This window comes from Mesoplodon mirus (assembly GCF_964341445.2).
Source record: "Mesoplodon mirus genome assembly, chromosome: 16".
NCBI classification, from domain to species: domain Eukaryota; kingdom Metazoa; phylum Chordata; class Mammalia; order Artiodactyla; family Ziphiidae; genus Mesoplodon; species Mesoplodon mirus.
This window is the reverse complement of record NC_138992.1, coordinates 8,357,995-8,379,854: the sequence shown is the minus strand read 5'-3', so window position 1 is coordinate 8,379,854 and position 21,860 is coordinate 8,357,995. Positions and strand designations below refer to the sequence as shown.

The 21,860-nt window shown below is 46.2% G+C and overlaps 1 protein-coding gene across 1 annotated transcript in view; it reads left to right on the top strand.

The window, feature by feature from the left end:
* Positions 1 to 21,860, top strand: part of TG (thyroglobulin) — a gene marked incomplete at its 5' end in the record, with an annotated part of 239,460 nt that overhangs the window by 42,200 nt on the left and 175,400 nt on the right. The window contains 5 exons of the mRNA XM_082601181.1: positions 120 to 344; positions 7,098 to 7,247; positions 9,205 to 9,375; positions 17,880 to 17,996; positions 18,521 to 18,636. Of these exons, the coding sequence (XP_082457307.1) occupies positions 120 to 344; positions 7,098 to 7,247; positions 9,205 to 9,375; positions 17,880 to 17,996; positions 18,521 to 18,636 (779 nt within the window). The remainder of the gene's footprint in view (positions 1 to 119; positions 345 to 7,097; positions 7,248 to 9,204; positions 9,376 to 17,879; positions 17,997 to 18,520; positions 18,637 to 21,860) is intronic.

The window sequence follows — 21,860 nt, the reverse complement described above, 5'->3', positions numbered from 1 at the left end:
AGACACTGGGAAAGGCCTATGTCTCCTTTCGCTGTGGACATTCTGCGTGGCTCTGTCCCTGGATCCTCCCTGACCCTTGCAGGAACAGTGACACTCCTGCCTCATCTTGTGTCTTGCAGAGGAAGCCTTGGTGGGCAAGGATCTCGTTGGGCGCTTTGCAGATCTGATCCAAAGTGGAAAATTCCAACTTCATCTGGATTCCAAGACGTTCCCAGCAGACACGTTCATCCGCTTCCTCCAAGGGGACCGCTTTGGCACCTCTCCCAGGACACAGTTTGGGTGCTTGGAAGGATTCCACCAAATCTCGGCCACCAGCAACGCCAGTCAGGACCCACTGGGGTGTGGTAGGTTCCCCCTCTCTCCCTGGACTGCTGTTACTGAGCCATGCGAGGCTGTGGAAAAGGCCACAGAGCTCTGATAGAGGTTATTCTGACATACAGAGTGGAGACTCATTCATTTATTTATTCGATGAAAGCTTTTCAATTGTCCAAATATACTCACAGGCATATAGTTATCACCCACCAGGTAGTAGCTGAAACTAGAGGCAACATGACAGAGGAAGAGCCCCCATGTTTGAGGTTATCCTTCCTCTTAGTCCTGGATGAGCTTGGACCCTGTGGCCTGGGCTGCACTGTCTTGGTGGAGAAGACCGATGTCTACCCTGTGTGCTCCATGACTTTTCCTAGTCTGGTTATGGCAACACATTACTCACCACCATCCCCAAATGGCCAGTGATCATCCCAGGACATGATGGTTCAGGGGAAGTGATTCCTGGTGGAGGTTTACTGGGCTGTTCAGCAGCAGCCTTGGAAACCATTCTCACTAGACTGCAGCTGCCGGTTCCCTGGATAGAAGCTGTGTGATTTGCTGCCATAACAAATCACCACAAATGTAGTGGTTTAAAACAACACCCACTTATTATGCTATAGTTCTGTAGGCTTGAATTCTCACACAGGGTCTCACTGGGCTCACATCAAGGTGTCAGGAGGGCTGCATTCCTACCAGAGGCCCTGGGAGGGAATCAGTTTCCTGATTTTTCCAGCTTCTAGATGTTGCCCACATTTCTTGGCTTGTGGCTTCCTTTCTTCATCTTCAAAACCGGCAGTGTTATAGCTCTCAGGCTGTTCTTCCGTAGTCACAGCCCCCTTGGATGCTGTCTGTCACTTCTAAGGACCTTATGATTGCACACAGCTGGGTAATCCAGGACACTCTCCCTATTTTAAGGTCTGTTGACTAGCGACCTTAATTCCATCTGCAACCTTAGTTTCCCTTTGCCATGTGATCTAACATATTTACAGTTTCCAGGGATTAGGACATGGATCTCTTTGGGGGCCATTGTTCCATCCACTACTGAAACTTCCAGGGCCTCATGGTGAGAAGTCATCCTCCCACATGGCATGAGACAGAGGCATTTTTATTGAGCTGACGAGAGAGAATATGTTTCTCAGTTATTTATTTTTCCATTATTCATGTTGGTTGCAACACAAAAGCTATAAGGCCTTTCCTCTTATGAAATGCATGCCAAATTCTAAGCTCCACACTGGATTTCAGACGCAGCTAACTCTTAACACGGAAACCAGAGACACAACCACTTCTTGCTAATATTTACAGAGGCTCTTGCAGTTTACAAAGCACCTTCACAAATACTTAACTCTCACTATCGCCCCCGGTGGCAGGTCATCTCCCCATTTGACAGGTGAAGAGGCTGAGGCTCAGACGAAATGAGGTCATGTGTTTGTAGTGCCCAGAGCAGGGCTGACTCAAAGGAGGGACTCAGTTCTCTGTGGATGAGTTACCCCAGGTCCCTGGAAGTCCTCACGATCCTTCCACCTAAACAGAGCTGCCCAAACAAAGAAGATGAGAAGTAGAAGCAGGCATGGATGGTGCCACCTGCCAGGGTGGGAGAAACAGGGTCACAGCAACGGAGGTGATTGCAACACCTGCCACTGTGTTCTCAGACTTGCTGTTAAGAGCCCTGGGCTCCACTGCCGAAAGCTCATTGTGTGTGTGTGTGTGTGTGTGTGTGTGTGTCTTTGTGCACAAGCACGCGTGTATTGGGAGGAGGCTGCTTTTATAATCACCCCAGGCAGTGTTGATAAGGGGGTCTGGGAGCCGCACTTGCAGAGGCTCACCCACCTCGGGTGCCCCCTCTGGAGCATGGAGCCAAGAGGCGGGACAGCAGGAGATGGAGAGAGGGACTAGTCAAGGGCCAGGTCCCCATTTCCTGTGTGTACAATAAAGGGGGTGGACTGGGAATCTGGTCCTAGGTTCCCTCTAGGGAACACGGTTGATGATTAGATGACCATTTCCTGTCTACCAGGACGGATAGTGCGGCTCAACTGGGAAGTGGGAGGGGAAGCTGAGCCAGGAGCACAGACAGACTTGCCTGACGGGTGTCAAGCAGTGGGGACCCAGGGAATCACAAGCCAGCCTTGGGGTGACTGGACTTCAGAGAGAGTGGGAGTCACAGGGTGGGCCTGTGAATGAAAGGTTTGGCCAGGGCTGCACTTGCTGCAGATCAGGCGTGGCCACCTTTTTCCATAAAGGGCCAAAGCAAGTCTTGTAGCCTTTGCAGACCATTCTGTTTCTGTCTCATGGACTCAGCTCGTCCACTGTGGGGAGAGAAACGTGGCTGTGTTCTAATAAAACTTTGCTTGCCAAACGGAAGGTGAGCTGAATTTGACCTGACAGCTGTAGTCTACCCATCCTAGCTCTACACAAACCTACATTCTGTTCTTCAACTGCAGCAGCTTTTTACCAAGTTACAGAGCATTGTTGATGATACCATTCAGCCCCACCCCTTATTCCAAATGGTTAGAAACATCCAGAATGGAATTCACAAAAGCTGTACCAAAACCCCCAGATTTTCTCCAGTGTCGATGATAACATCCATTCTCTATTGAATTTCTACATTGCTGTGGTCCAGGCTGTCAGGTATTTTTAATGCCATGGGGTGGACGAAGCAGCTGGGGGGCATAAGTTAAGAGTGTTAGGAAGACCTGGGTTCAAGTCTTGGCTCCAGCACCTTCTCAGTGTGGGTTCTTGGGATACTGCCCATCTTCACTAGGCGTAATCTGGAAAACAGGGACAGTAATACCTATTTCATGGCATTGTGATTTGCATAGCTGAATATAATCTATACAAAGCACATTGCTTCACACAAAGTGAAACTTCAGCCACGTGAGATTTAAACTCAGCCCTGCTGTTTCCAGATTCTTTGTTCTGTCCGCTGATTCACAAGTCTCCCTTCTCAACAAGGGCCCTTGGTGAAATCACGCCCTCGGATTCTTGTATCTATTCTTACTGGCTCTTTTTCCTTCTGAAGCACATCTGGAATACAGCTGTGAGGCTACAAGCAGAGCATTGTCCTGTGGAGATAAGGCAGGGTTTCTGTGTGTCATCTTGGGGGGCCAATCTGGATGGTCCCCCGGGGGGACAGTGACTCAGGGAGATCGGTGGGAATGTCCACCTCCCATGACTCAGGCAGGCCTGGCAGCCTTAATCTAGGCAGTGCCTACTGCAAGGGGTGGAGGCCTTGTTTGCACCTCCCATGCAGTCAGTTACATTCACCCTCTTGCCTCACTGCCAGCCAGGTGGCTTCCCCTCAGAATTACCTGCTGGCAACCTTCATACCAGGTTGGTCCATTAAGGAGAATCCCAGAGAAATTGTCTGGATTTTCCATTTCCATTCTGAACAACATTCACTGTCACTCGTTCACTGCAAATTCTTATAATAGAGCTAGTTCTCTACGGATTTCTTCCTGAAGTAACATGTTATGTCTTGTTTCCTCCCTCCCTCCCTCCTTTCCTTCCTTCCTTCTTTCTATTCATGCATCTGTCCTTCCTCCCATCCATCTTTCCATCCATCCATCCATCCATCCATCCATTCCATCCAAACTTTCAAAATATAATTATGTATCAAATACCATGTGACATTCTTAGGGAAGCAAAAGTCATAGCTCCACTTTCAAGGAGCTCACAGTCTAGCTGAAGAGAGGTTAAGTGAAAAGACAGCTAAAATATCATGTGAAAAGCCTTTTGCATCCCAGTCAGGGCAGTCAGGGATGGCTTGCTGGGGTTATAAAGGCTGGCGTGAAGTCTTACAGGCTAGTTAAAATTGTCGCTTGGACAAAAGCAGACAAGAAGTGGTTTGTGTGTGTGTGTGTGTGTGTGTGTGTGTATGTGTGTGTGCCCCCATGTTGAGTTCGCTAAAGTGATGAAGGACATTCCAGAAATGGAGATTAGTGCAAAAGCAGGGAGTTACAAAGTGCTGTGGCTTTATGGGGACAGTGCACATGGTTTGCATGACTGGAGAATGGGGCCTGAGAGATAGGAGAGGACCAGAGTGGAAGAGGCCTGGGGGCACAGCAAGGGGCTTGGTTTGGTGGGGTCACCAGGGGCGAATTTTAAGTTGGAGAGTGACGGGGCCAGGGGTGGGGTTGAGCAAAGCAGGCTAAGGAGTGAAGGACAGTTATGCTTCCTCAGATATTTTTCTTCAGCAGAAACACGGCTGCTGTTGCTTAGGGACTTTGGGAATGGGTTGGCTAGAGGGATGGCATAACCCCAAAGCTTTGTGAAACGTGCAAACTCAAATTGGCCAAATTGCCTCATTTTACGGAAGAGGGAACTGAGGCCCCAGGGATTTTCCAGTGATTTCCATGAAGGGATTTAACTGAGGGATAGACATCCAGTTGTTGCGGTGGACTCAGGGTCTCTGGGGGGACCCACCTACTGGGGAAGGAGGCAATGGAGCCTCACCGTGATGTTCACAAAGGTTCCTTTGGGCGGAAAAGACTCTTGACGTCAGACATGGAAAGAAACAGAACGCAGGTTCCTTGCGTGTGGTCGAGGAGCCTGAAACATATGGCAGCAAAAATTCCCAGCTCTCTTTTTTCTGCTCCTTCACCTGCACCCTGGGTTCAGAGGCAGCAACTCAGACTGGCTTAAAAGGTTTTGTTTTCCTTTAGCAATGAACTTGGAGACTACTTGAAAAAATAGCCACAGTACTGAGGTAAAAATACTAGAGATGATCAACAATGTGACTCATAGAAGTAACGAAACCCTGCTCTCTGAGCGAAGATGTGCATGGCACAGGGCAGGCCGGAAAACACACCATTCAGTTTCCAGGGTGTGCCTGGAGTTTCTGATTTACTCAGAAACACCACATACATATGCACGCTCAAGAGAGTAGCTCTCAGATCCACGCTGGCTCCGTTCTAGCACATCCTACACGTTTGTGCTCACTTCTTCGTCAAAGGAAGGTGGTTGAATTGGTGTGTGGAGAAAAGGCTTTGGTTTGGCGAGAAGGGGGCTTGACTCCCACCCCTATCATCTCGCTGCCTGGTTGACCTTGCCCTTGAACATGAGTTTTCTCCAGGCTAGAATGGCGCTGATAGCTTTCCCATAACGTGGTGACATTGTAATACATGGCACTGTGCTTGGCGCGTTCTACAATTTTACTTCCTCCCTGCCCTTTTCAGAAAAGCATGCTGGGGGCGTCATGCATGAATGTCCTGAGGCTCAGCTTTCTCATCTGTGAAGTCCGGGTGGAACGCTAACTCCCGGGTGTGCTGTAGTGATGTACATGCAGCACATAGCGGAGTGCCAGGCACAAAGACAGCACTCCCAAGAGTGGGCACGCTTTTGGCTCCCACCCTTACTGGGTAACAGCTCACTTCTTCTAGAAGTTATTTGGCAAAATCTCCAGAACACAACCCTGAATCAAGAAAAAAGACAAAATAGAACCTCCTTCCGCCATCCCCTTCTCTGAGCTGTCAGAATCTGTGTGGCCAAGTTCACGCACTCGCCTCAGAGCAGAGCTCTGGGATGCCAACTTAGAACCCTTATGCGACATGCACGTGTCCAGTTTGGGTTTCTAGTTTCTCAGCTCGTATCATATTGGAGGAGGCAAATTAGGAAGGGTTGGGAGTGTTAGAACCAGAGGGACAGAAAGCACTGAGACTGCTGATTGACAGGGGAGCACGGGGAGGAGACGAATGAGGTGAATGAGGCATCCAGGGTGCAAGACGTGAGTAGGTCCTCACTCTCGGGGTCACGCTTGGAGTTTCTGAGTAAGTCAGACTCCACAAGCCAACTGTGAGGGCCTCTGTCAGTCCTGTGCCCTGGCCGTCTCACTCACTTCCCAGTAGTCCCAGGTCTGAGCCATGCCATCACCGACTGACCAAGAGGGAGAGGCCACATTCGAGTGAGATGGTGCTGAATTGTTGAAATCAACCCACAGAGGGAGGGCACCCTGTTTGGACAGAGTAGGTGCTGAGGTTGGCTGCCAGGAATGACTCCCTCAAGTCTAGAATGAATTACCATGTGTTGAGCACCTATGAGTCTGGCATTATGATATGTGCTTTCTGTACATCATCACTGCACCCCAACGGGATAATATTATTAATCCTTTTTTTTACAGAGGAGAAAATGGAGCCTCAGGGAAGTCCAGAGGCATTTAGGTAGAGTGGGCTGGGGGATTTTACCCGATCTGTCTGACCCCAAAGTTTGCACCCACCACTGTGCTCTCCCATATTCCCATGGCAACCTATGGATGGACGCTCATCTTTCAAGATGTTCTCAACTTCATCCCGTGACAACCTTCTCTCTGTCTAGTAAGCTCTAGCTCAGTAGCTGGCTTTAGCTGGCTTTTATCTTTCCATTCCTTGAATAATCCAGACTCATTCCTGCCTCAGGATTTCCACACTTGCTGTCCTCTCTGCACAGAATTCTCTTCTGCATCTTGGCCTAGGGGACTCCTCACCCATCAGGTCTCACGTGTCACCTCTCAGAGGGGCCTTCCTCACCATCGTGCCCTCCGCTCCTGCTTCATTTCACTCAACTCTGACATTCTTATCAGACACCCTCTCATCCTACCAGCCCGTCAGCTTCTGGAGAGTAGGAGCTTTGTCGACCCTCTTCACGGCTTATCCCCTCCTCTTAGGGCCTGACGCACAGCAGATTCTCAGTGGGCAATTTGTTAAATGAATGAGCTCTTGTCTGATTTTGGAGTTTCACAGACCCTGTGTGTTCTGAGCTTGTAACTATAAGGCTAGTGTCTTGTTCTTTAACCTCATCGCTCTGTTTATCTTTTCTAGTTAAGTGTCCTGAAGGAAGCTATTTTCAGGATGAGCAGTGTATTCCCTGTCCTGCTGGATTCTACCAAGAACAGGCAGGTAGCCTGGCCTGCGTCCCTTGTCCCGTGGGCAGAACGACCATTTCCGTTGGAGCTTTCAGCCAGACTCACTGTAAGTTCTAAAGGGTCCCGCTTCGAAAGAGAAACCCTACAGTGTCGTGGGGACACTGCAGGACATCTCGGCCTTGTTACTACTGAAATTCTGAGACAGATAATTCTTCGTTTTGGAGCTCTGTCCCTTGCATTATAGGATGTTTATTTAGCAGCATCACTGCTCCTTACCTATTAGACGCCAGTAGTACCACCCATGCACACCAAGTTGTGACAACCAAACTGTCTCCAGACAACGCCAAGTGTCTCCTAGATGGGGGCAAGATTGCCCACCCTTGAGAACCACTGGATACAGATCGTAATCCAAAGGGTACCGCCTTTGAATGCCTATTCTCTGTCAAGAGCTAGGCCAGACATTTTACCCGTGTTGCTTCATTCAATCTTCCCAACTCTCCTTCTAGGTAAACATGATGAGCCCAACTTTTACGTATAAGAAGGCTAAGGCTCACGGAAGAAATTTAGCTAAAGTCGCTCAGCTAGAAAGTGACATAGCTGGCCTTTGATCTTGGCGTTGTCTGATTCTGAAACTTCTGATTTTTGTAAGTCAATGTTATCAGATTAAGAAGTGGAAGATGTTTTCCATCTACGATCATGACCACTGTGTAGCTCATATTCCCTTTCTGGCCCCATGAATCTGTCAGGACTGTGTGTACCGGTGGCCTTCCTGTATGTCATGTGATTTCACTTGGCCTATTTACTTAACAGTCAACTGGGGAGTGTTGGGTTTTCCCTAGCAGGGGCCCATAACTTGCCTTGTCGCAAATCTTTTCATGTTAGTTCTGAAATGGTGTCAACATGAGGCATTGCTTAAGATCGGAGTAGTGTTTAGAATTGTAAAATAATCAAAAGAGATCAAGACACCTCTGTGACACAGGCAGTTTCCTTGGTCAGGAGAGCAGTGGAAATAGGGTGGCACTTCCAAGAAAGTAAATAGAGGAATTTCCTAGGCTGGAAGTCTGACATTCCTTCTGGAGGAGGAACTCTTCCCCAGGAACTCAGAGTGTCCTTGACCCCCGGGCGTCCCGCTCAGTTTGCACACGTTGGCCCCAGACACTGTGGTTTGGGGTGACATGAAGTGTTGTCACACTGCCCCGAGGAATCCTTTCTTAAAAGGAGGTCCCTGCAGTGCGCTGATCTGTGTCTGTGGAGCGGGTGCTGCCTACCTGGCAGGGAGCAGACGGGGAGGCGGAGGCTCGCCACCCCCCAACCCCATTTCCATCCCCACGCTCCCTCCTACCAGCACTGTGACCTCGGCCAAGTCACCTTCCTTCTCTGAATGTCAACTTCCAGAAATGGGGATAAAGACCAAGTACCTATGTCTTATTATAAATCACAGTATCAAAGCCTGGGGCGGGTAGGAGGCTTGTATTATATGTCAGACACTGAGCAAGGTACTGGAATAAAATAGGGAGCAAAGCCAGCTGAGGGCCCTGCCTGCTTGGGAGGGAGTCAGACAGCTGCGAACTGTTCCTTCCCGCAGACAAATGGAAATGAAAACTGTGCCCCCGGCTCTGAGCAGAGGTGTGGGTCAAGAGGAGAGTGTAACACTCGGGCGTCCAGGGGTCTGGGGGCTTCCCTGAGGAAATGAGGACTGGCCGGTGAAGAGTTAACTCCTTGCAGACTGGGGAGAAGGCTGCACCAGGAGAAGAACCGGGGGGCAGAGCCTGCGTCCCAGCAAATGGTATCAGAGCAGGAGGTGTGTTCCAGGCTGACTGTGGACACACAGGAGCATGTGCAGGATCAGATGGGTGGGGCCAGGTCACAGTGGCCTTAGTGGCCCAAAGGCGAGCCCAGACTTTGTTTTTTGGTTGGGGTGGGGACACTGACAAGTTTTAAGCTGGGGGATGTCTGGCTCCGACGTGTGACTTGGACGTCTGATCAAGGACTGGGAGCCTGGGGTCCAGCAGGGAGGGGACCCCAGAGGCACGGCACTACGATGTATCCATCTTTGGTTCCAGGTGTCACTGGCTGTCAGAAGAATGAGGCAGGCCTGCGGTGTGACCAGGACGGCCAGTACCGAGCCAGCCAGAGGGATGGGGCCAGCGGGAAGGCCTTCTGCGTGGACGGCGAGGGGCAGAGGCTGTCGTGGTCAGAGACGGAGGCCCTGCTGATGGACGCCCAGTGTCTGAGTACGTGCAGGCCGTTAAGTCAGCCACTCCTGGGGACAGGGTGGGTAATCCCAAGGGCTTTCTAGAAGGGGAGAGACATGTGAGATGCAGTTGTCCCCAACCTTTCATTTCGAAAACTTTTAACCTATGTAGGAGTTGAAAGAATAGTAGGAAGAACAAATACTCGTCACCCAGATCCAAAAATTGTTATTGTTTTGCTCTTTCTCTCTCTCTCTTTTAATCATTGGAAAGTATATTTCAGACGTCATGAAACCTCACCCCTCAATACTTCAGCATCCTGAGAAATGAATTTAAAAATCATTCGTCTGCTGAGGTTTCCTTTCTTGTGGGCAGCTTGCCTCCAAAAAGCTGGTCAGCATTTCTCCCTCAGTGGGATGTTGGGGGAAGACCTGAGTGCCAGTCCTTCTTCCATGTTACTTGCTGGGTTACCCAGAGCAAATCGCTCAACTTCTCTGATGCTCATCACCCCAGAAGCCTCCTGCTCGCCTCCTGAGAGACCCTCACGGTCTTTGAAGATGCCAAACGTTGAGCCCAGCTCTTCAATGAGATAATGGGTGCGAAAGAACTGACAGGAGTCCTATAATCCTAGGTGCATGGGAGTGGGACCAGAACTAATTTAATCCCAATGGTGCCCTTTACTGGTTGTGCAGTGCTGGGCAAGTCACTTACATTCAACAGTTTCCCCATCTGTAAAATGGGATTGTTAATGCCTTAGCGAAGCGTTAATGAATGCCAAGGGTGTGTGTGTGTGTGTGTGTGTGTGTGTGTGTCTGTCCATGGATAAATTGCAAATCCAATGAAAATCTTTATTATTATTTGTCAGTATCCCTCCTCTTGGGCAGGAATAGCAATTGGGGAGTTAGAGCTGGAAGTGCTTTAAGAGATCACTTAGGCAGATCTTTGTTATCCTTTACAAATGAGGGAGAAGACGTCCTCAGAGGGAAAGCAACTTGCCCAAGGACCACGGTGATTACTGACCATTCTGGGTGCTTGCATCTTAACTCTGGCCCTCTTTGCACCTGTACCGCTGGCTCGGCTGTGCGGATTGTAATGCGCACTTTGTAAAGCATTTCCTGGCTTGTTCTGCCCTGTGTTCATCTGGAGCAGAAAGGCCAGTTTAATCAGTGGCACCAGAAATGTTTATGAGGAACAGCTCAGCTTTGCCAACTTTGATGACGCCTCCCTGAAGTACAGGTTTATGAATAGCCTCCAGGTTGGTCCTCAGCATCTTGGCTTCTTATGCAAAACTTGGAGCTTAGATTTTCCTTTCTGGATATGCAGAAGGATTTCCATGTTAAGAAGCTGTGCCCCCACTGGGATGGCAGCACACTGTCTCAGAATCCTTTCAACTTGACTTTGAGATCTTTCTCTTTGGGCGTGGAATTGAAGTCTCATTATTGAGGTGTTTGTCCCCTAGAAAAGGCGAAGCGCGTAGAGGTCAGCTGTGTAATTCCACGAACAGGTATCCACCGGCGAGGGCGGTGCCCCTTCTGCATCCCGACACCACCTCCCTCTGTCCGACCTGGATCCTCAGACACGTGGATCACTGCTGTAGCCTCCTGATTCATCTCTCTGCTCCAGCCTTGCCTCCATCCAATGACTTGCCCACGGTGCTTCAGAGCACTTAAGAGGCAATTCGACTTATACAATTGCCCTTAAAACTCTTCAGTGGCTCTGCGGTGCTCCAGGATACAGTAGAGCTGCACCACCTCAGGGCCCTCTCTGGACTCTAGCCTCATTAGACCACATGTTCCTTTGCGGCTAGACCTGTATCTTCCTTTTTGTTCTATCCGAGAGTAGCTGGCGCTTGTCGACACAATGAATGAATGACTCTAATTATCTGGGCTTCTTCGGAACTATTTCCTAAAGGTCATCAGGGAAAGGGATTCTCCCACCAGCTGAATTCCTGCAGCCAGTCTGACAAGCCCCGGCACCGAGGCGGGGTGTCCTTGCAGGGGGCAGAGGGACCCAGCATTTCCTGAGTCGTTACCGGGTACCGGGTACTCCGTGCCGCTCTGTTTATTCCTCACACCAGGCAGCTGAGGCTCTCAGAGGTTGAGACATGCCCGGGACACAAAGCTGGTGAGGGTGGTGGCATCAGGACTGGCTGACTCCAGAGCTAGTGCTCCTTCCCCATTGCCAGCTGCCTCCTCACCTTATGTCTCTCTGCTGCAACTTCAGCGTGGCCCCCTTGATCTTTCTGACATTGCCTGTGGTAAACCCTTTGTTTAGACCTTGGCCAGTGGAAATATTTCAAGCTCATCTTCCCTTTAACTCTAGATCCAGTTTTCTAGTTCTGCCCTTTGTTGGTCCACACCAAAGACTTCATACTCCATGTCAAGTGCTCAAACAGAGGAATATGCCTACCATTGGAATTACACCATCTTCATAATGTTCTGCCCTGGTTTCCTGGTGTTGTAATGATTTTGGCAGTCATCCATCCATCCATCCATCCTTCCATCCATCCATCCATCCATCCACCTATCCATCCATCCAATAAGTAGGAAACTAGTATGTATCTGTCACTATCATACCTGGCGGGTGTTCAGATATCATCAGAACATTATCCTTGTCTTGGAAAGAGACAGGCACATAAATAGCCACAGTACACTGTGCAAAATCATGATCAAATAGAGTGATGTGCCCAGATGCTGACCCTTTATACTTTCCCCAAAACATTTGTAAATATCTGTTATGTACGTAAATTTGTAAATATCTGTAAGGCATGTGGCAGATTATACCAAAAGAATGTATAAATCTGCACACTAACTCAATATGCCATGGAATCATTGGTAGCTCAGTTCATAAATTGTTTCTGTTCTGTTTGTCAATGAGCTTCTTCACAGAACTCTGAAATGTCAGGACCTCCAACACCAAGGTGTCCCTTATGTGAAAACCAGTAGATTCTCTAACTGAAGTGATAAACTTACAGCATTTATGGCTCCTGAGAAGATTTTAATTGGAAACTGAAAAATGATTCAAATTTTATTTAGTCTCCTAGAATGCTGTAAGCTGCTGGTCCGTACCAACCAAGCCTCAGGGACACTGGCTGCGTATAATGTGGTGTTTGCTGGACTGGAGCTTCTGGTCCCTATAAATAAGATAACAGGGAGTATAAAAAATAAAAAAGAGAGGAGGAGATGAGAGCGGAGGGACTGAGTATGGGCTGAGCACATGAACTTGGCAACTTCAATGATCAATGAAGGACCACTTTGTAAAATTAGAATTTGTTTTTTAACATCTTTATTGCAATATAATTGCTTTACAATGTTGTGTTAGTTTCTGCTGTATCACAAAGTGAATCAGCTATACGTATACATATATCTCCATATCCCCTCCCTCTTGTATCTCCCTCCCACCCTCCCTATCCCACCCCTCTAGTCACAAAGCACTGAGCTGATCTCCCTGTGCTATGTGGCTGCTTCCCACTAGCTATCTATTTTACGTTTGGTAGTGTATATATGTCCAAGCCACTCTCTCACTTTGTCACAGCTTACCCTTCCCCCTACCCGTATCCTCAAGTCCATTCTCTAGTAGGTCTGTGCCTTTATTCCCATCTTACACCTAGGTTCTTCATGACCTTTTTTTTTTCTTAGATTCCATATATATGTATTAGCATACGTTTTTTTTTTTCTCTTTCTGAGTTACTTCACTCTGTATGACAGACTCTAGGTCCATCCACCTCACTACAAATAACTCAATTTCATTTATTTTTATGGCTGAGTAATATTCCATTGTATATATGTGCCACATCTTCTTTATCCATTCATCTGTCAATAGACACTTAGGTTGCTTCCACATCATGGCTATTGTAAATAGTGCTGCAATGAACACTGTGGTACATGACTCTTTTTGATTTATGGTTTTCTCAGGGTATTTGCCCAGTAGTGGGATTAGTGGGTCATATGGTAATTCTGTTTTTAGTTTTTCAAGGAACCTCCATACTGTTCTCCATAATGGCTGTATCAATTTACATTCCCACCAACAGTGCAAGAGCATTCCTTTTCTCCACACCCTCTCCAACATTTATTGTTTGTAGAGGTTTTGATGATGGCCATTCTGACTGGTGTGAGGTGATACCTCATTGTAGTTTTGATTTGCATTTCTCTAATGATTAGTGATGCTGAGCATTCTTTCATGTGTTTGTTGGCAATCTGTATATCTTCTATGGAGAAATGTCTGTTTAGGCCTTCTGCCCATTTTTGGATTAGGTTGTTTGTTTTTTTGATATTGAGCTGCATGAGCTGCTTGTATGTTTTGGAGATTAATCCTTTGTCAGTTGCTTTGTTTGCAAACATTTTCTCCCATTCTGAAGACTGTCTTTTCATCTTGTTTATGGTTTCTTTTGCTGTGCAAACGGTTTTATGTTTCATTAGGTCCCATTTGTTTATTTTTGTTTTTATTTCCATTTCTCTAGGAGGTGGGTCAAAAAGTATCTTGCTGTGATTTATGTCATAGAGTGTTCTGCCTATGTTTTCCTCTAGGAGTTTTATTGTGTCTGGCCTTACATTTAGGTCTTTGATGCATTTTGAGTTTATTTTTGTGTATGGGATTAGGGACTGTTCTAATTTCATTCTTTTACATGTAGGTGTCCAGTTTTCCCAGCACCGCTTATGGAAGAGGCTATCTTTTCTCCACTGTATATTCTTACCTCCTTTATCAAAGATAAGGTGACCATATGTTCATGGGTTTATCTCTGGGCTTTCTATCCTGTTCCATTGATCTATATTTCTGTTTCTGTGCCAGTACCATACTGTCTTGATTACTGTAACTTTGTAGTATAGTCTGAAGTCAGGGAGCCTGATTCCTCCAGCTCCATTTTTCTTTCTCAAGATTGATTTGGCTGTTTGGGATCTTTTGTGTTTCCATACAAATTCTGAAATTTTTGGTTCTAGTTCTGTGAAAAATGCCATTGGTAGTTTGATAGGGATTGCATTGAATCTGTAGATTGCTTTGGGTAGTAAAGTCATTTTCCCAAGGTTGATTCTTCCAATCCAAGAACATGGTATATTTCTCCATCTGTTTCTATCATCTTTAATTTCTTTCATCAGTGTCTTATAGTTTTCTACAAACAGGTCTTTTGTCTCCTTAGGTAGGTTTATTCCTAGGTATTTTATTCTTTTTGTTGTAATGGTAAATGGGAGTGTTTCCTTAATTTCTCTTTCAGAGTTTTCATCATTAGTGTGTAGGAATGCAAGAGATTTCTGTGCATTAATTTTGTATCCTTCTACTTTACTAAATTCATTGATTAGCTCTAGTAGTTTTCTGATAGCATCTTTAGGATTCTCTATGTATATTATCATGTCATCTGCAAACAGTGACAGTTTTATTTCTTCTTTTCCGATTTGGATTCCTTTTATTTCTTTTTCTTCTCTGATTGCTGTGGCTAAAACTTCTAAAACTATGTTGAATAATAGCAGTGAGAGTGGGCAACCTTGTCTTATTCCTGATCTTTGTGGAAATGGTTTCAGTTTTTCACCATTGAGAATGATGTTGGCTGTGGATTTGTCATATATGGCCTTTATTATGTTGAGGTAAGCTCCCTCTATGCCTACTTTCTGGATGGTTTTTATCATAAACGGGTGTTGAATTTTGTCGAAAGCTTTTTCTGCACCTATTGAGAGGATCATATGGTTTTTCTCCTTCAATTTGTTAATATGGTTTATCACATTGATTGATTTGCATATATTGAAGAATCCTTGCATTCCTGGGATAAACCCCACTTGATCATGATGTATGATCCTTTTAATGTGCTGTTGGATTCTGTTTGCTAGTATTTTCTTGAGGATTTTTGCATCTATGTTCATCAGTGATATTGGCCTATAGTTTTCTTATTTTGTGATATCTTTCTCTGGTTTTGGTATCAGGGGGATGGTGGCCTCGTAGAATGAGCTTGGGAGTGTTCTTCCCTCTGCTATATTTTGGAAGAGTTTGAGAAGGATAGGTGTTAGCTCTTCTCTAAATGTTTGATAGAATTTGCCTGTGAAGCCATCTGGTCCTGGGCTTTTACTTGTTGGAAGATTTTTAACCACAGTTTCATTTTAAGTGCTTGTGATTGGTTGGTTCATATTTTCTATTTCCTCCTGGTTCAGTCTTGGAAGGTTGTACTTTTGTAACAATTTATCCATTTCTTTCCGGTTGTCCATTTTATTGGCATATAGTTGCTTGTAGTAATCTCTCATGATTCTTTGTATTTCTGCAGTGTCAGTTGTTACTTCTCTTTTTCCATTTCTAATTCTGTTGATTTGAGTTCTTCTCTCTTTTTTTCTTGATGAGTCTGGCTAATGGTTTATCAATTTTGTTTATCTTCTCAAAGAACCAGCTTTTAGTTTTATTGATCTTTGCGATCGTTTCCTTCATTTCTTTTTCATTTATTTCTGATCTCATTTTTATGATTTCTTTCTTTCTGCTAACTTGGGTTTTTTTTTTTTTGTTGTTCTTCTTTCTGTAATTGCTTTAGGTTTAAAGTTAGGTTGTCTGTTTGAGATTTTTCTTGTTTCTTGAGGTAGGATTGTATTGCTGTAAACTTCCCTCTTAGAACTGCTTTTGCTGCATCCCATAGGTTTTGGGTTGTCATGTTTTCATTGTCATTTGTTTCTAGGTATTTTTTGAAATCCTCTTTGATTTCTTTAATGATCTCTTGGTTATTTAATAGTGTATTGTTTAGCCTCCATGTGTTTGTATTTTTTACAGTTTTCTTCCTGTAATTGATGTCTAGTCTCATAGAGTTGTGGTCCCAGCCCCCACCCACCCTGGAGGGTGAGCAGACAAGTCTCTCGGGCTGGTGAGTGCTGGTTGGCACCAATCCTCTGTGCGGGGGTCTCTCCGCTTTGCCCTCCTCACCCCTGTTGCTGCACTCTCTTCCATGGCTCTGAAGCTTCCCCCCTGCTCACCCCCCATCTCCACCAGTGAAGGGGCTTCCTAGTGTGTGGAAACTTTTCCTCCTTCACAGCTCCCTCCCAGAGGGGCAGGTCCCATCCCTATTCTTTTTTCTCTGTTTTTCCTTTTTTCTTTTGCCCTACCCAGGTATGTGGGGAGTTTCTTGCCTTTTGGGAAGTCTGAGGTCTTCTGCCCACGTTCAGTAGGTGTTTTGTAGGAGTTGTTCCACATGTAGATTTATTTTTGATGTATTTGTGGGGAGGAAAGTGATCTCCATGTCTTACTCCTCTGCCATCTTGAAGGTCCTCTCAAAATTAGAATTTTTATATCAAGATTTTTGAAGGCTTAATACATGCCATTTCTATTATATTAATACTGCCCTCTCCCATTCCCACTCCAAAGGTAATAAACATTTTTTCTGCACTTATTATGAAAACTGAGAATATATTGCTTTGGATGGCTTTGAATTTATTGACGTGATGAAAACCAACTCAGACATGGTCTCTTTTATAAAGCAGTGGATATGTGTGAGAATGAGGGCCTACATACATGTTTATAATCATGTCTTCAAAAAACTAGTACTCATGCACTTCAGGGTTTGCTTTTGATAGTTATCTGCAAAATATTGACACTCTTGGGCATTTTGGATTGTCAGATAAGTCTCATTCCTTGAGAGTTACATGCAGTGCTTTTTGCTTGGTGAAAAGTGAGTTCCAAGTCTCATAGCCTTGAGAAATTTTATTTCTTTCTCCTCTCTTATCTAGTTCCATGAGCATGTGACTGTGTCATTCCTACAGATAGGAGCTCAGGTGTGTTGATGGTGCCTGGGAAAACAGATGCTAACATATCATTTAAACAAATACTATCATAAACATATCTGAGCCTCATGACACATTTTCAGACTTACGTGAGCCCATGTGCACGTGTTTTATTTGTCTTTTAAAAATAACTTACTTCTTTCCAGAAAGTGGACAAGTTGTTTTAAAATAAATATGAGATATCATTATAAATAAAATATTTTATTTATAGAATTATACATAAAATAATTATGAGATATCATTAGCATTCAAAGATAAGGACAGTGGGCTTCCCTGGTGGTGCAGTGGTTGAGAGTCCGCCTGCCGATGCAGGGGACGCGGGTTTGTGCTGTGGTCCGGGAGGATCCCACGTGCTGCGGAGCAGCTGGGCCCATGAGCCATGGCCGCTGAGCCTGCGCGTCCGGAGCCTGTGCTCTGCAACGGGAGAGGCCACAACAGTGAGAGGCCCATGTACCGCAAAAAAAAAAAAAAAAAAAAAAAGATAAGGACAAGGAAATATAAATTTAGATAGAAAATCAATATCAATGTGAAAAAGGGAGTTGTGAGAACTAATACAATATTAAATTATTCTTCTTACTTCCTGACAATGAGGTGGAAAAAGGAGACATGGCAAGTTATAGCTCTCAGTATTAGCCATGAGGCAGCATTCTGGAACTACCCTTAAAAGGGAATTTCTCATTTTGGAACACCTGTGTAACCAAGGGCTGTGAGTGGGAAGTGATTTCTTGACCTAAAACTCTTTTTGGCTTCTCTGCAGAGGCCCCAGACCCCTCAGAGTCAAATTTCACAGATTTGCTTTCCTTTCAGTGATGAGGAAATTTGAGAAGCTCCCAGAATCTAAGGTGATCTTCGATGCAGATGTTGCTGTGGTGGTCAAGTCCGACGTTCCCGGTTCTGAGTCCTCACTGACGCAGTGCTTGGCAGGTGAGGGGCCGGGCACCTGGGTGGTGCTGTATGAATATGCTGTGCTGATCTTGCAAGACACATCAAGTACAACCCTTGAAATGATCATCAAATATATGTTATAAAAAATACTTTGTAAATCACTTGATTCTCAAAATGTGCATCCAACTCATAATTTCAGTTAGGAGTTTATAGTGCATCCACCACCTGCCAAGAACGAGGCTCTGCCAGATGTCAGGGAGCAGAATTGAAGGACATTCGTTCCTTGTAGAGCATTTTGTCCAGATCAGGAGATGTATCTGTTTATTTCAGCGGTCAAGCCAGGGATGGGTAATAACAACTACTACTTACTGAGTATTCATCTTTACGAGCCTTATCTCATAATCCTCCAATCCTCCATGAATAGTCATTGTAACCCATGTTACTGTGTGTGTGTGTGTGTGTGTGTGTGTGTGTGTTTGGGGGGCAGGGAGTAGGGGTATGTGTCCGTCTGTCCTCAGCATCTCCTGAGGGACTGGTGGGTGACTGTCCCATGGTGCTTGCAGACTGTGCACTAGATGAAACCTGCAGCTTCCTCACCGTGTCCATGGCAGGATCAGAAGTCTCCTGCGATTTCTATGCTTGGGCAAGTGACAACATCGCCTGCACAACTTCTGGTCGGGTGAGTCATGGCAGCTGCATGGTGGGTGTCTCTTGTCCTACATCAGACATGCCCTGATTGAAGTGACACCACTTTGATCAGGTGATGGAATGAGATTGTCAATAGCTGATCCCACGTTACCTCTATTTCTTCAAAACGATGGGACTTTGGGAAATTGAAACTGCAGAGGACCAGTGATGGCTCAGGATGAAGTTAACTTAGGGACTGTTTATCTGAGCAGGACCATTTCCAGACAGATCCATCAGAAGAGGATTTCAGTGATGAGCCCCCATCCCCCACCTGCTTATCTCATTGGGTAGCTTGAGCCACTGGACATGCCAGGACATTGTCCAGAGACCAAAATACCATCTGTCTCTCTGAGCCCCAGACCCCAGCATTCTTTCCCATTGTAGAAGTAAAACATGATTATGGCTTAAAATGGAAAAGAAAGTTAAATATTAGTTAGAACCACATGAAATTGCTGTTTCAGTAAGTCAAAGCTGGTCGGGTATCAGCAATTTCATTGTAACCATGAATTAGGACAGAAAGGTATGCAGTGAAAAGCAATTCTCCTAACTTCCTAACTCTTAGCCACATGCAAATCTCCATTTTCATTCCTCCATTCCTTATGGATCCTTCCAGAACATTTCTATGTGTTTATAAGTGTTTATTACATAAAAACATTTTTGTTTACATGCTAATATTTTACAATACATATTCTTTTCTACCTTGATTTTCTTACATAATATTTATCTTTCTGTATCTAAAAAATGACCCTTGTTCTTTTTAATGGCAACATACCAATCCATTCTTTGCATGGACCTCATTTATCTCACATTTAAGGGCATATAGATTTGTTAGCAGTTTTTTTTTAATACATTTGTTTATTTTATTTATTTATTTTTGGCTGCGTTGGGTCTTCATTGCTGCATGCGGGCTTTCTCTAGTTGTGGTGAGCGGGGGCCACTCTTAGTTGCGGTGAGTGGGCTTCTCATTGTGGTGGCTTCTCTTGTTGTGGAGCACGGGCTCTAGGCACGTGGTTTCAGTAGTTGTAGCATGCGGGCTCAGTAGTTGTGGCTTGCGGGCTCTAGAGCGCAGGCTCAGTGGCCATGGCTCACAGGCTTAGTTGTTCCCCGGCATGTGGGATCTTCCCGGACCAGGGCTCGATCTCGTGTCCCCTGCATTGGCAGGCGGATTCTTAACCACTGTACCACCAGGAAAGTTCCCTGTTAGCAATTTTGCATCAGCACCAGGTACCAGTGCTTGTGTGCAAGTGCATATTCATAAGTGACAGCCCAGAAACAGCATGGAAGGTGGACCCCTGAATTTTAGGACTCAAGCTGGGGCCTGGAGCTGTAGGATCTTGAGAAGAGCAGGGAGCTCTCTTGGACTGAATCTCAACCCTGTCATTTCGGGGCTGTTTACCATGTGCAGGTTCCTTAACCTCTGTCTCCTCATCGGTAAGATGGAGTCTGGTGAGGATCCGAGACACTAACTCCATACACACAGTAGATTGTTGAGGACACGTTCACTTCTTTGAGTTTAAAGCATTTTGAGGAGGATGACCGCGCCTTTATTTGTTTTTGCGATCATGATTCAGACCTGCCTTAAGATATACCAGGGGGAAAAGGGGGTGGGGTGGGGGAGGGAGGATGGGCTAGTAGGCTGGTCTCAGCAAGAACTCACCACCTTAACCCATTAAGGTCAGGACTGAGCCGTGCTCTCAGTGTCGCCTCTCCTGCCCTGGGACAGTGCAGACAAGCTGGGCTTATTTGTTATCAGGGTCCAGGTGCTGCTCCTGCATCTTGGCTGGTCCATGGTGAGTGATTCTGCTAATAATAGGACACCTCTGTCCAGACTTCCGTCAAGGCCTTTATGGTCTGAGGGTCACAGCAGCTGTCAGTGACAGTGGTTCTCTAGGCAACTGTCAAGTCCTTGGGAATCCCTGATTTAAAGAACGTCTACTACTTGTGTTTCCCTAAGGGATCAGAACCAGCTTATAGAATTAATAATAACGGAAAGAGCTGACATTTGTTGAGTGCTTACTAAGAACCTGGCATTTCTGTGAGTAAACATCTTAGATTATTGATCATCTGATCCTCTGCTGACAGCTGCTTGCTCAGTAAGTGTGGATTTTAGTCTACAAGATATACAACATTTCATTTTATTAAAAAAGGCAAAAAAAGAACTAACTCTAACTTCAACCCCTCAGCCCATGAGAGACACTGTCTTACAGGGAGAGTAGTTAGAAAGCGACTCTGGAGCCAGGTTGCCTGGGCTCAAGTCCCAGCCCCACTACTTGCCTGTTGCTCTTTTGCACTTTGGTTCCTCAAAGCCCCCATAAATATGGGGTAATAACAGCACCTGCATCACAGGACTGTTGTGAAGTCATACATGGGAAAGTTCACAGGACAGTTTCTGCTGCAGAGGAAATGCTCAGTGACCTTTGTCCTAGTCTTCACCATGGTTGTTAGTGTGTTATCCACACATCAGGTCGACGGGGATTCCATCTCAACCATTAGTAAGGCTCCTCTCCGGGGCCAGGGCCCTGCAGTGCCTTTGACCATGAGGGATCGGTCCACCCAGCCCAGAGCTGAGGCCACGGTCCCAGGAGCTGACTTCAGGCCCCTTGGCGCCACTGGGTCTAGGCCAGGCTCGGGGTGGGGAAGGGACCCTTGCTGAGGCAGGAGCCCCGTGCTTTGGGTTACCTCCGCCCCCTCCCTCAGAGCCCGCCGCCACCCAGCAGAGCCTGACTGCAGACGGGGCCAGGGCTCTTGTAATCTGGGGCCCAAGACTCAGGTCCTCAGTCTGCAGGAATCCTGCCTCCTCAAAGGCCCTTCTTCCCTCCTCAGACCATCAACCATTCAGTGAGTTCGGGTGTTTTTCAAAAAGCAAGGAGAGCTGTTGCCTTCAAATAGCCTTTGTTTTAGCCTCTGCCCTCCCCAAATTCCCAAAATTCAACTGGGAAACTCAAAGTTGGGCAACTTTGCAGGGGGTGGGGGCAAAATACTAGAAGCGAGACAGAAATTGATACAGATTTAGCCTACCATGCCCACACAGCAAGAGCTCTGGACCTAGGGGTCAGAGGCACTGGAAAACAGCAAGATCTTTAGAAGCCTGACCTCCCCATTTCCAGGCTAAAGAACCTTCCCCTGATCCTCCCTGTGTACAAGCTGTGTGCCAAACAAGGTTTTCCTGGGGCTGGACCCTGCCTCTCTCTCTCTCTCTATCTCTCTCTCTCTCTC